Genomic DNA, 15343 nt, shown 5'->3' with positions numbered 1-15343 from the left:
TATTTGTACTATCCATAGTGAAAATTGAGAGGTGAAATGATAGTATTTCTTTAATTACAGTAATATTTCTGAAACATCATTTCTTAAAAGAAATGAAAGATTTAAAAATTACTGATAAAATGTAAACTCCAGGCATGCTTCCTCCTCTTAGATTTTATTTGATGTTAACTACTTGGCATTTTGCATGGTGAGTCAGAGTTGAGCTATTTAAATAGGTCCCAATACTGTCTCCCTTATTATTTGGTCAAGCTATTAAGACTCTGACGGTAGAAGTATTAATATAGAGTAAAATGTTGAATATCAGTTTTAAGTGACACAAATGACTGGGGGGAAAACACTAAGTTTTGGGGGTGACTTTTGAATATTTTCTACTTGGTCTATATCATATGTCCCTACATAATTAAGAACATATATATGGCAAAATGTCATTGCTCTAAGATTGTTATCCAGCTCTTCCCACAGTGGGTACCAAGGACAGGGCAGCTATCAGTCTTTCTTGGATCCTGGACCAAAAAGCTCTGGCTGCAGTAATTAAACTTTCAGTGTCTTCCAGCATTCGTGTTAATAGAATGTCTTTTCTTTGTGTTCTTAAGATGCCTACCTTGCTTTATCAATTAGACTGTCAGTCTCTCCTTTTTTCTCCATTTTTCACATGGATCTGAATCAAACTTTCTTCACCTACAGGTCATAACACAAAAACTGCATACCCTGATACACCAACACATCAGTTACTAAGTTGCCCTGGCTGAAGTAATTCTCTCCTTTGATAAATCTGAAGATTTGTGACACCGTTGCTATTACTTCACTGAGAGGCAGGAAACAATCTTGGTGATTCCCACCAGGCTGCTGTGAGGATAGGAATGCCTCAATAACAGAAAGTGATTTTCCCCTCTTCTTATTTCAGGTTCAATGGATCCAAATGACTTCCTGAGGGAGGCACAGATAATGAAGAACCTAAGACATCCAAAGCTCATCCAGCTTTATGCTGTTTGCACTTTAGAAGATCCAATTTATATTATTACAGAGTTGATGAGACATGGAAGTCTGCAAGAATATCTCCAAAGTAAGCTAAAGACTTAATAAAAAGAAAAAAAAAGAGTAATTTAGTTTAGCAAGTCCTATAAATGTCAATTTAGCAAGCTTTCTATAACCCAAAGGATATTTACTATGTGTACATCTGTGAAAATGAATGTCTTAGCATTGAATTGCTCAACTACTCTTTAATAAGATATATACTGTTTACTCGAAGGGAGGAAAATATTTATGTAGTAGAAGAACAAATTGTTCACAATAGACATATTGGGATATTTAATTTAAATGTAATGTGGAAAGTTGAAGAATAGATGTTTTGCATGATTCTTTGTTTCCTACAATAACTAATTGAACATTATCAGTCATGGACCTATATTTTCTATGGCCCAGAATTAAAGAACATAAAATATTTTTAGGAATAGAGAGGAAGAGGTACTGTTCTTTTTTTTCTTTGCTAGTGTTTAACTACATTGTACTTGTTGCTGTTTAAAATACGTCCACTGTTAGGCAACATTAGAATATTCAGACTAAAAAGCAGAAATGTACTATTGTTTTATTTCTACATTTGGTTCTTGTAATCAGAGAAGACTTAAGAGCATTGTAAAATTTTGATGTTTATTAATGAATAATTTCATAAGGAATAATATAATAAGCATTAAAATGACATGTTAAAAGTAGTTGAGATCAAGTACTGAGAGAATACAGTTGCTGACCCTTGAACAATGCAGGGTAAGGGGTATTGACCCCCCTACACAGTTGAAAATCTGCCTATAACTTTTGATTCCCTCAAAATTAAATACTACAGTTGTTCCTTGATATCCTTGGGGAGTTGTTTCCAGGACCCCCTGCAGATATCAAAAGTTGACGATGCTCAAGTCCCTTATATACAATGGCATAGATCAATGCATCTAGTCAGCCCTCTGATTTTCATACTCCCAACTGTGGATCAAAAACAGTACAGGTATTATTGGAAAAAATCTGCATATAAGTGACCCATGCAGGTCAAATCCATGTCATTCAAGGGTCAATTGTAATTCATACTTAAAAAAGAGAATTTTCTATATTTTCTTGAAATGTCAGAGCAGGATCAATAGAAGTGTAGAGGTAAAGGGAGGTGACAATAATGTAACAAAGATATCGGGAAGGTAAGAATATTCTCTTATTTCAGGGTCACCTGTGAAGCTGGTGATATTAATTTGCAAAACTAGATTAGAAGAACCAAGAAGATAAAGCCTATTAAATGCTGTTAAAAACAAAAATATGTCTATCTCATTTGCATAAAGACATAAAGTCTAAGAATAGCATCAGAAGTTATCTACCATAGAAAGACTCACCTCAATTATTGACCTCTTTGTCCTTAATCTCAGGGACAAAAGTACAGGAGCCATCTTGCGTCATCTCTAACAAAAATGATTTGTCAATGTCACTTGTAACATTTACAGTGTTAAATCTAATAGTCAATTTTTAATCCTTAGATCTATAAGCAGTATTTTATTTGATAGGCACTGTCTCCTGGAAACACTTTCTTCATTTGGCTTTCAGGACACTTTACTCAATGGCTTTTCCTACATTTCTTGCTGGTTCTTCTCAACATATGTGATTTCTTTCATTTTCCAGACCTCTTAATATCTTAGAATTTTCCAGGACTTTTGAAACCACTAATTCCCTTGCTAATCACAACCAGTTACAATGTTGGTAACATTTATGTGTTAACGATTCCCCAATTTATATCCCTCTATTACTTCAGAATCATATATCCAACTGCCTTCTTAAGTTTTCTACTTAAATGTTATGTTAGTCTGGATAATGTAACTTTGATGCAATGAGGAACAGCCTTCATATCCCAGAGACTGAACACAAATGTTTATTTTGCTCATACTACATGTGAAAAATCGATTGACTGGTGGCTCAGGTCTTTTGATCACCTTGGCAGGGGAAGGGGATGTGACTAATCTTATTTTGGCTCTTAAGACTCCTGACCATGAATGACAGAGGTGACTTTTGTGCCCTTTTCATTTGGCCTAGTCAAGTCAAAGGGAATAGGGGAATATGATTTCCTAAAATGCTTAAAAGGAGACAAAAATAAATGTAAGTAGTCCTAATTTCTACAACATATTTCTATTAGAAATTTAAAAAAACATGATCCAAACTGATTTTTTAATATTATTCCCAATAATTTGCTACTTTTGTGGTCTTTCTTTCTTTGACAATGTCAACAATCAGGCCTAATATCTTGGAGTCATTTCTGTTTCTTCTCACGTTCTATATCTAACCAACCAGCAAATCCCATTATCTTGCTTTTCAAGTATAGACAGGATTTTACCACTTTTAACACTCCCACTCTGGTCCAAGCTGTCAATCAGCTCTCTCCCGGATTCTGCAGTAGCTTCCTAATTGGTCTCCCTCTTTTGGTTCTTGTCCTTTTCAGTCTCGTCCAACACAGTAGCTGGAGAGATCCTGTTAAAATGTAAATCAGATCGTGTCTCTTTTTAGCTCTTATTTCAAGGTGACTTGTAAACCCTTCAGTGATTCCCCTTGGCTCTTCTCTCTGTATAACCCATAAAGTCCTTCATGGCTGGGCTTTCATTACCTCTCTGACCACATCCCTCACAACTTTCCCCTTGTTCACTGTGTGTCGTCAACACTGTCTTTCTTTGCTGCTCTTCTTTGCTTTGCTTCAAGTGCTTCACGCTTGCTGTTTTTTAGATCTGAATTGTTTTCCATTACTTATCCACATAGTGCACTTCCTTATTTCCTGAAACTCTTCCTGAAATATCCGTAAGCATCCCCATCATGGTGAGTTCTTCACTGATTACCCTCTAAATTCTAAAATATAATCTCCCTCTACTGACTCTTCATATTTCTCTTTTCTGCTTTTTGTTTTCTCTTTTAGCTGTTAATCATCTTATATTGCATGACATTTATGTAGCTCATTTTTAGTATTTCTAAAGTACAACTCCTCAAGGGCAGAGTTTTTTCTTTGTTTTACTGCTAGAACAGTGTCTGGCACATAGAAGGTATGCATTAATTGTGCGTTGACTGATTGAGTGAATATATTAATGAATAGATTAAGTTGGAACTATCCTGAACCTGTTAAGATTGGGACTCAGGGTCAAGCTTGTTCTGAGGCTCTTGGTATTAGCTTGAAAAGATCTACTTATTACCCTGCAAACTCCTTTGGCATTGAGGATTTCTGTGGCTTGTTCATGTGTTTTACTCAGGGCCAAGCTAGAACCTTGTCATCTTCTGGAATGGGACATGAGGGTCAATTTACCACAGCTGCCATTTGCCAGGATACTTAGCAGCAAGGAAGAGTAATGAAAATATGCTCATTATAGATAATCCTTTCCCAATTAAGAAGGTTTAAATTCAACAAAATGATCTTATAATGAGTCTGCCACTCTTAAATGGCCTATCATGATAAATATTAAGCTGAAAGTCTTGAATAATGGAACATAATTGAAAATATTTTCTTGCTGCAGATGTAAATTGTCACAGGTCTGTGAACCTTTTTATCTGTTTTGACATCTGGCCATTTTATTAGAAGTGTGCTCTGAAGTTTACTTAGGTGGTTCCTAGGCCACTGTACTCTTTCAGGGTAGGAAATGTGTCACTATTCCTTCTCTATTGTGCCTGTCAGTGAAAACCTTTTTATAGCCAGTGAAATAGAATTAGATGTTGTATTTGATATCTGAAATAATACACATATTTTTCTCTAGAATCATCTTTATAATCCCTAAGCTCGCCTGAATATTTTTTGGAATAAATTTATCCAAAACAGAAGAAGCTTGTCAAAAAACTTTAGTATTGAGGATAATTGATGTAGGTAGTTCTTACCAAAATTTAAAGAGGATAAATATCTGCATTTTTTTTTTTTTAGTTTTGTTGGAATCGTTTTATTTCCAATGAATACTTATAGAACATCTGACACATGCCAGGAGATATCCTTTTTAAAAAATATATAAATCAAGCATGTTGTTCATTATTCTCATTGACAGTTCACTTAAGTGGGCTGAAGTAGACAAGAATGTTTTCATTGAGATATCCTCTAACTGAATACTACTCCATAAATTGTTGCTATTTGTGTGAATGGAAGTCTCACCATAGCCCCTGACTTCAGGGTGCTCCAGAGTGATGTATAAGGTAAGTTTTAGAAAGGAAGATATGACTTTGGCCTCAAACATACCTGGATTTGAATCTCTGCTCTAACAGCATATTACCTGTTCCTCTGAGTAGCAGGAATCCCTATGAAAAGGGGCAAATAATAACATAGTTACTTCATGTAGTTATGAGTATTAAATGAGGTGATTTACTAAAAATAAACCACATAGGATAGCAGAGGGAGCAGAGCATAAAAATTTATTATTTTTTTCTATAAAAAATTCTACATAGCTCTTACTATGTGCCAGGAATTTTTTAAAAATCTTGTACAGATACTATTTAGTTCATTATTCTAACAGCCTCATGAATTATTATTATATCACCCTTATTTTATAGTTAAAGAAACTGAGAGATGGAAAGGCTAAGTAACTTATCCGAGGTGGTTAAGCTAGAATTCAAATTTGGAAAATCTGGCTCTATAGTTTGAGATTTTAACAAAAGGCATAGCACTGATATTATTTTCCTAACACCAAGCTGTATTCAGTATTTATTGCAGCACAAAAAATTACCCCAAAACCTAGTGGCTTAAAGTAGCCAATGTTTATTTATTTTTTTCACAGTTTCTGTGGTCAGGACTCCAGGTGCAGCTGAGCTAGACCTTCCAGCTCAGGGTTTTTCACAAGGCTGATATGAAGGTGTTGGCAGGTGCTCCAGTAACCTGAAGGCTCTAGGGGAGGTTGATTTACTTCCAAGCTTACCTAAGTGATTGTTGGCTGGAGTTGTTTACTCTGGGGCTGTTGGACTGAAGAAGTCAGTTCCTGGCTGGTTGCGGCCGGAAGCTGCCTTAAGTTCCATTCCTTGTTACATGGACCTCTCCGTAGGGCAACTTTCAACATGGCCGTTGGCTTCATCTGAGTGAGCAAGCAAGAGAACAAGGGAGAGAAAAGTTCCAGCAAGATGAAGTCACAGTCTTTTATAACTTATCTTGGAAGTGATGCCCATCACTTTTTCCATATTCTATTTGTCAAAAGCGAGTTACTAGGTTCAGACCATACTTAATGGAAGGGGACTTCACTACAGCATGAATACCAGGAGGCGGAGAATGTTGGGAGCCATTCCTGAGGCTATCTGCTAGATAGCGTAGGAATGGGCACCTATTTATTTTAAATCTTTTAGTGTTTTTCTTATTGAGTGAATTCAATATCAAAAAGCATAGCTATTAAGGGCATCAGAGTAGCACTAGCACTGTTTTGCCATTATGCTGCACACTCAGTTATATTTTATCTTTTTGCTTACATCTCATTTTAGACCGAATAGTTAGTGTTAGCTGCTGTAACATACAATTCAAAAATCTCAGTGACATTACAAAAAATATGCATTTTTGATATGTATCAGCCACTTCTTCCAGGTGGCTTTGTTTAAATGGTGACACAGGGATTTAGACTCCCTCCATCATGTGTCTCTGTCATTTTTAAATTGATCTCTCTCAGGTACAAAGATGTGGGAGATTTTAAGGATCAGGTCTGTAAGTGATGATCATCTCTGCACACATTGCTGTGCCTAGAACTAGTGACATGGCCCAATTTAACTTCAAGGGAAGATGGGGAATAGGATCTTCTGATTGTGCCAGAAAGAAAAGGACAAATGGATCAGTGAGCAGTTAGTTACTATCACCTCACATCATATTTAAATATGCTGCTTACACTAAAAAAAATAGACATATATGTATATATACATATACATACACTGTGCTTGGATCTTTAGCATTAAAAAAAGTTTTCGACTCATTTTTTATCAAAAAAGATAGCATATGTATAAAAAGTGCATATATCATATAGTGTAATTTATCATTAATTATAAAGTAGGCAAGTAAACAACTGTGCAAACATTGTACAATCAAGAATGAGAACACGACCAGCACTCCAAAATGCCCTTGAGTACGCTGTCAATGATCACTCCTCACTATAGTGAATTTCACAATGGCTTCTCGAGACTTACTGTTCCTCTACTGGCCTCTTTTTGTCTGACTTTCTTCACTGAGGGTTTGGAAATCGACATCTCTTCTTGCCGTCTCCATGTCCTCAGCTCCCGTCTGGCCTTCAATCCCTTATACTCCATCTCCAGCGAAACTGCTCTTCCTGCCACCAAAGTCACTAGTGACTGCCTAGTTATTATATTTAACAAATGCCTTTTAGTCTTTATCTTGGTGGATATTTTTTGACAATGATGTTGACTTCTTCTTTTTCAAAACCTTTAACTAATCTAATGTTCTTTTCTGGTTCTCCTCTCATTTTTCTGGCTGATTCTTCTCAGTTTTCTTGCAGGTTTGTCTTCCTCTGCCCACCCTAAATGTTAGTGTTTCTCATGGTTTTGTCACTTTCTAGTAATCTCATCCACTTTTAATGTTTAACTCCCACTCATGACCTGTGACTTTTAAATCAATGCCTCTACCTGCATGCTCTCTCCTGAACTGCATATCCATATGCTTGTTTTATTTTAGGCATTTCCATTTGGGTAATTCATATGCATCTCTGGCTTTACAGATCCTAACCTGCTTAATTCTGATTAGGCAGCAGCAATGATAACAATAACAGGTAGGGTTTACTGAGTTCTTTCTAAGTGCCAGGCAGTATCCTAAGTGCTTTACATGTATTAACTCATTTTAATTCTCATTTTAACAACTAATACCATAAAGTAATTATTATTATCACTATATAAATAAGAAAACAGTGACACAGAAGTGTTAAGCAGTTTGCCTAAAGTCAGAAAAGAAATTGGAGGCACTCAATTCTGTCACTCAAACGTCAAACCAGTCTTCCTTACCCCTGTTCTATGTAGTTGCCTCTCAAGTCAGGAGCCTAAGACTCTTAACTGTTAGTCCAACACACTTTTCGTAATATTTCGCTTAGTCAGTCAAGGATAATTATTATTTGGATTTATATGAGATCTTAAAAGTTCTCTAAATTTCTCCAGAAATCTGAAGACATCTACTAAGAGTGTGGCAGCTAAACACTATCCAGGAATGAGTGACCGAATTTCACAAAATCAACACAAAATAACTAATCTCTCTACTAATGATCAAACTGATCCTACTACATGAATTTCCTAAACTTAATAATGCAAGATGAGCAGTAGGAGAAACTATATCTCTTAAACGTATTTCCATGGCTGCAGAGATGAGCAACTTATTCTAAGAATAATAGGTTAAGAAAGGAAAATCAAAAATATATCAAGCTTAATGGAGTACAAAGGTAATATACACATTGTGCAACTATTCATTTTTGTTAGTGAACTAGTTTTTAAGAATAGTACAATGAAAAACTGAGAGCTTTTTTTATTGGCGCAGCATTGCAAATTAGCATTGTTTTATAAGTTCAGAGACTAAAACGAACTATGCAATGTTTGGAAGAAATCCAGAAGTGACCAAATAACTTCCATGAAGAGATGAGACTGGTGATGTGTGGTATGGAAAATGGCAATGGCAATGACTCAGATGTTTATAGTTGTGTTTGGATCATGTGATACTGCTCCTTCTTTCTCTGTGTAATGCTTTCAGGGAAGGGAAGCTCACAGACAGAATGTGTTTGGACTCTCAAAAATGTTGCCTCATTAACTCTTCACAGGAAATTAAATTGTTTGTATGGTTATATATTTTTGCTCAATAGATAAGTGCTATGGCACTTAACCCCACTGATAGCTTGTTCAAGATTCTCAGAATTCACTTCAGTAGTTTTAAATATTTCCCAAAGTAAATCTTTTATTTTCTCTTATTGCCTAGATGACGCTGGATCAAAAATTAATCTGACTCAGCAGGTAGACATGGCGGCACAGGTTGCCTCTGGAATGGCCTACCTGGAGTCCCAGAACTATATACATAGAGATCTGGCTGCCAGAAATGTCCTTGTTGGTGAACATAACATCTACAAAGTGGCAGATTTTGGACTTGCAAGAGTTTTTAAGGTGGATATGCTTTCGTTCTAATTAGTTTTTATAATGGGTTAAAAGCCTAACAGACCAATAGACTTATAGATTTATTGTTATTCTTCATAACAATGTTTCTGTGGTCCACAGAACACTTCCGTGGCCCAAAGCCTTGAAGACAAACTATTTCCCATTTCTATTTCTTTACCAAGGAGAAAGAAACAGAGAAAATGATGACCAACCAGATGGGAGAGTATAAAATTAAGTTTGTGGTTGAATTAACAATCTACATTTCAGTATCAGTAGCTTCTGTTTGTCTGCTTCTGTTTCCCTTACAAAAAGCAGCACTCTTTGTACAGAGTGACCCTACCCACCTTTGCTCACTTATACCAGACTAATGTGCATGCTGCCATAATTCTTCAGCAATTATGGACTTTGTAATTCCTGTGCCTCCCTTACCACCTCTCGCTTCATGATATCATGTCAAAAGACACTGATAAAAGAGATAAAAATATTAGTTGTTTTTCCCTAAATTTAATTTTTAATTTTTACATTGTACACTAAAATTATGGACATGGGGCGTGAAACAAAACAAATAATTGATTCTCTTTTGAACTTCATGAATTCATCATTTTTTCTTTTTGTAACTTAATTAGAACTCCAGTGACTGATATATTAATTTAGATCATTTGAATCCTACTTTTAAGTATTTTAAAGTGGTTACATGGTAATTATCAAAGTCCATGGCTCTTTAATACCAGCAGTAAATCAGAAAACAGATGTGTTGCTTTCATTTTTTAATTTAATTTTATTTACTAATGACCAGGGTTAAAGCCAGTATCATCACACATGAATTCCCCCATGTGTAGTAGATTGTACTTTCCAGTGCTATTTTTAGCACATAGTAGGCTCTCAAATAATATTTTATGAATGCCTTCTCACGGGTTTTTCAGTCTTGTATGCCAGATTTGGAATTTGCTCCTCTAATTATCAATGGAACTAAGGTCATCTTGAATCCTTTCCCTTTGAATGTTAATGTAAAGCAGATTACAGATGAATGAGGGTGGCAAACACACACACACACACACATATCACTTTAACTTGGCTTGATATTGATGTCTTCATGCATTAACAGGTAGATAATGAAGACATCTATGAATCTAAACATGAAATAAAGCTGCCAGTGAAGTGGACTGCGCCTGAGGCGATTCGTGCTAATAAATTTAGCATTAAGTCCGATGTGTGGTCATTTGGAATCCTTCTTTATGAAATCATTACTTACGGCAAAATGCCTTATAGTGGTAAGTAATTAATTCTGAAGTGGGTCTTTATGCCACAGGTCACTTATTTAGATGTGATTTTAACTGCGTTGCCCAGACTTAGAGGGCAGAGTTATGAGGCTGACCATACCATGTGCCTTTGGGAGTGTAAGAAATAAAATTTGATGGTGATGATTTGCATTAATGAGGTGGTTTATTGCCTCCTCCTTTGCTCTTGAAGTGCAGTCTTATAGACATTAGTTGCTTCAGAATTTAGTTTAATCTCTGAAGTCTGGGAAAGGGATGGAAGACCTCATAACTTCATCAAGAAAATCAATTTGCTTGTAATCTAGAGTATGTGTCTATGAATTTAATGCTCTGTTCTTTAACTCATTTTGTTGTTGTTGTTGTTGTTGATTTCATTCTATATTTTTAGGTATGACAGGTGCTCAGGTAATCCAGATGTTGGGTCAAAACTATAGACTCCCTCAACCATCTAATTGTCCACTGCAATTCTATAACATCATGCTGGAGTGCTGGAATGCAGAACCTAAGGAAAGGCCAACATTTGAGACACTGCACTGGAAACTTGAGGACTACTTTGACACAGAATCTTCGTATTCAGATGCAAATAACTTCATAAGATGAACAGTAAAAAAGAGCATCAAATAATGAAGTAGTAATGAAATTCAGTAATCAGTCCAGAAATACAACCTTATCGACCAACTGCAAAATGAGTTTATCTTGACATATTCAAGCGATAGGGTCAATTTGGCCATGCATTTAAAAAAAATAATACGTACATTTTATTCACTGAGTAACACGGCAGGACAATTTGAGATGGTCTATTATTTCCTCACTGCCTAGCAAAATCAAATCCACTAAACAAAGTTATTTTGATTTTTAAAAGATACTTACATTTCTATTTATTGTTTGAAATGCCGATCAAGAGGATCAACAAATGATAGTCAATTTTTACTCAGTAAATGTTGTAGCATTTTCCTGTTTACTGATTAAAGTGGTTATTCATTATTCCTCGAATTGCTGAATCCCATCAGGCTGTTATTATGAAGGAATTTGATTGCTTTGCTGCACAGCAGGACCTGTGCTTTGAGATTTTTTTTTCCCTTCTAAAATATCCTGCAACTACAATGATGGTAAAGCCATGTTAAATGACTTGATTGTACTTGGAGTAATTGCACATAGTTTTTTCCTATGCATAAAAAAATGAAGCAGCTGTTGAGAAAAAGAATTAAAATTTCTCTCATTTTGTGGAAGGAAATGATGGAATTTTTCTATACCTCAGTATGTGTCATCTGAGAATCATCTACATTAGTTTTAATCTCTTAATGTTAAGAATCAAATTGCAAAGCTGATGAGTTATTATCTATGGAAATTTGTGAGAAACATCTAATAGCCTGCAGGATCTGAAAAGTAAGTATCAAAATAGCTTGGGAAAATGAGAAGAGAGCAGAAGTATTGCTATGGTCCACGATTTCTACATAATTAAAAATAAACATACCTTTGGCATATAGACCAGAGTTTAAAATTGACTACATGACAGGTCAAGCTCTGTTTCAGATCTTGAGGCTATAAATAATGTCTGACCTTGGTTATAAAGCTGTATTTTTTTGTCTGGTAGTTCAAGAGAGTTTTTATTCATCTTAAATTTGCATTAACTTTTTAAAGAATATTACTGTCTTCTTAAGCAATGCATGTATCAAATTTTGTGCCTCATTAGATGATTAGGGAGAGTTCTCAAAGGTAGTTTCAAAATCAAATACATATTCAAAGATTTTCTGATGTAAAGCAATATGAATGAAACAAGCCCTGGGAAAACATAATATTTTGAGTATAGTCTGTCATCTCTTTTTAAGAAGGAGAAGAACATATCTAAACCATTTCAAAACTCCAATTCAAAGTGGATTAAACACTAAATAAATTTATAAATTCTCTAACTGAAAGACAAGAGAAAGTGTCGTCAGTAGTTTAATGATGTCAACTAAGACCCTAGTTCTTTCTGACTCTTCTCTCTGCCACCAGCATTGTCCTTATTCTCATTGTCACAGAGCCAGCAGCAACTGGGACTTCCTGTTCTCTTTTCTTCAACTGGTAAGAGAAAATAGGAAACCACTCTCTCTGCATTTTCATCTTGCATAAAAATTATTCTTTTTCAGTTCAGATAAATTGGGGTCATATGCCCAGCCCTTTACCAATCATAGACTTAATGTGAATGTTGCATGCTCATTGGCTTAGAATAAGTTCTGCCATTGAAGCTGAAAATGTAGTTATCTTTTCAGGAGACAGGTTGGGAAGTTGGATTATCTAAATAAAATGAGAGAAGATTAGATGCTGGATAGGTTTCGACTAAGAAGAAAATCCCTTGAGATGAGGTAGCTGTACTATATGTATAGTAAGTAGATGTGTGCACATTCACTCAAACTTTTCTGAAACTAAAATGGGTCACAGGGAGCTAATGATTATTGAGCCCCTTGATTTCTTTATGAACAGAAAATATTTGTAAGATAAGGTAAACACCAATCTTTTTAATCAGTTGACTATATAGGACAAATTCAATTATTTAAAGTCATTGAGACTAATTGTGAAAATTCAACTACTATATTTATTATTTTTTGTAGCAGCTAATAATAATTTTTTTAGTAAGAGCTGACTTTTGAAATGTATAAAGATGATGCTTTTTTGTTTTAATATCACCTGAAACTTGTTTGAATTTTTGTGTTTGATTCTTGGAGATGTTTATGTTCAAGTTTCTGTCAAAGCAATCTATTATTCTTGTTTTTTTCCTGATGGATCATGGAGAAAAATAATGGATTCAGTTATGAGAAACAGTAATAGTTTTTTTTTAAACTGACATAAGTTTCTTTCCCTGTATAGAATAAAAGGATTAGGAAAAAATAAGTTGAATTTTACTACAATGAGCCAGTTCTTATTAAATTTACCACCCATAAATTGTAGCAAAGCACTTTCTATGAAATGTTTTATTTATGTAATTCAGTTATTTGGAGGTGGTGGTGAGTCTTGTGAGTACATGATTTCATGTGGTATTTCAAATCTCTTTTGACAAAAACCTAAGAATTTTTGTAATAGGAAAAATTCAAAATTCCATTAAGCCTCTTTTTAGAATGTTAGGAAGAAAATAGGTTTATATTACCTGAGGTCCAAAGAGGCACAGAGTAGACTCCTAATACTTGTGGAACCTGAATATTGTGTCATCAAAAACAAAGGTAAAGTCAGCAACAATAGCAGTAGCAGCAGCAGCAGCAGCAACAACAACAACAACAACAATAATAACAAAACAAAGGTAAAGTCAAAGTGACCAGCAATCTACAAACTGTGCTGTAGACATGAGGACTCTTAAAGTACACCAAAAAACACACTGTGGGGAAATATCAGGCTGGGCCCATTCACAACATCTACTTACAACATGTTCTGTGTGCTGACTTCATGGATTGACTGATGCATGAGGGGCCCAAACTCTTGATTCTCTGATGGCTCAAGGGAGCCATTACCCTTGGAAGGATGCCGTACTGTCACCCAGCTGGAGCTTCCTGGAGGAAACAGGGCCCAGATGGTGATCCATAACTTTGCCAAGCATATGCCCTACAAGCAATAATGCTTTTCATGGTCTAATTAAGCATATGGTTTCTGCACCAAACAGCTTGTTGGGAAAGTATGTCCGTGGTGCCTTTTCAGGACTCTTTGCATATGGATACATGATGTGAACTAGAATGGTGGTAATTTGGGTACTTTTAAAAATTGTGTTATTATGTTTTTCCATAGAGAAAAGCTACTCAAAAAAAAAAAAAAAGTAGATGAAGTTCGTACACATGATACTGGAATTGCCTGTGTGCTCATCTGGATAGGTTTGGTTCTTGTGTTTACTAACATAATTACGGAGAAGTTTTGTTCTATAATCAACATGGTCCAAAAATTCAGTGTTGTAGTTTAAAAAAAAAAAATGGGGGGACGTTTGGTGGAGAATACTGACAGATCTTTTAAATCCACGACCCCAACAATATTTTAATCTTCGCAGTGTCATCCTTCCACTGCCTATGTTGCTGCATTAAAGTCTTTTCATTTTTATAGTAAGGAAGTGATAGTAAGTCTCTTAAATTATTTATTACATTTAGAAATAAACTGGAGAATAAACGTAGTACTCAAACCCTGAATTTCAGAACCTTTAACCAGTTTAGCTTTGATCTGCCCTCAGATGGCACTGTCTATGTAGGACCCGTATGTAAGATTAGGTTATAATGAAAGAGACACTCGGTTGTTTCCAGTTACTCTTCTTGCCTGGATTTATCCATTGGTCGTCTAAAACAGCAGACTTGTATGTAACATCTTTTTTATCCTCATGGAAAATAATCTACTCGTCCAGAAAAGGGTAGCAAACCTTAAACCTGCCTTAAGTATCTAGTTATGTGTATTGTACAGGGGACTCAAGTCATATAATGTAATAACCATGACATCATATGTTAAGGGAAAATGGTTAAATACAGCTAAATTACTTAGTTTAGAAGAAGCAAAACATAGTTTAATAGTAATTATCTGAAATTTTAGAATAGAGACTTTGATTGTAGTATTTGCGAAAGATAAAGTTGCTTATTATTAACTTTATGTTTAATTTTTCTGGTCCACACAATTTCAGGGTAAAAGATTTCAGAGCTTTATATATATATATATATTTTATATATATATTATATATATATTTTATATATATATATTTTTTAAATCTACATTTAATTATAAATCCAGAAAGTGAGAAACAAAGCTAGTTAGCCAGATTAGTATACTTTAAAGGTACCATTTGGAGATTTTTGTTTCTAAAAAATATGTATTTCTATATTATGCCCTTTAATAATATTTATATTGTACAATTACAAATGAATATCTTATACGCGATCAATTTATATATGTAACAACAGCATAACAAAAATACCTCTTTTAATTGTACCATTACTTACTTTGATTCAAATGCAATATTTAGCGTTTAAAAACATTTCTATTTC

At 34.9% G+C, this 15343-nt stretch overlaps 1 protein-coding gene across 3 annotated transcripts in view; it reads left to right on the top strand.

Annotated features, from left to right (window-relative positions):
• The window catches only part of FRK (fyn related Src family tyrosine kinase), an 87206-nt gene extending 73910 nt beyond the window's left edge, over nucleotides 1-13296 (top strand). For 2 of the 3 annotated variants that reach the window (XM_016163654.2, XM_036221109.1), the window contains exons 5-8: nucleotides 905-1063; nucleotides 8912-9093; nucleotides 10190-10355; nucleotides 10750-13296. In XM_016163654.2, the coding sequence (XP_016019140.1) occupies nucleotides 905-1063; nucleotides 8912-9093; nucleotides 10190-10355; nucleotides 10750-10961 (719 nt within the window). In that variant the 3' untranslated portion in view covers nucleotides 10962-13296. Of the gene's footprint in view, nucleotides 1-904; nucleotides 1064-8911; nucleotides 9094-9204; nucleotides 9316-10189; nucleotides 10356-10749 lie in introns of those variants that run through there. The other variant, XM_016163655.2, reaches the window with a different exon arrangement.
• Nucleotides 13297-15343: the final 2047 nt, after the last annotated feature.

The sequence above is a fragment of the Rousettus aegyptiacus genome, unplaced genomic scaffold, assembly GCF_014176215.1.
Source record: "Rousettus aegyptiacus isolate mRouAeg1 unplaced genomic scaffold, mRouAeg1.p scaffold_m13_p_1, whole genome shotgun sequence".
Classification (NCBI taxonomy): Eukaryota; Metazoa; Chordata; class Mammalia; order Chiroptera; family Pteropodidae; genus Rousettus; species Rousettus aegyptiacus.
Note: the sequence above shows the minus strand (reverse complement) of the source record. Positions and strands in the feature narration are given on the sequence as shown.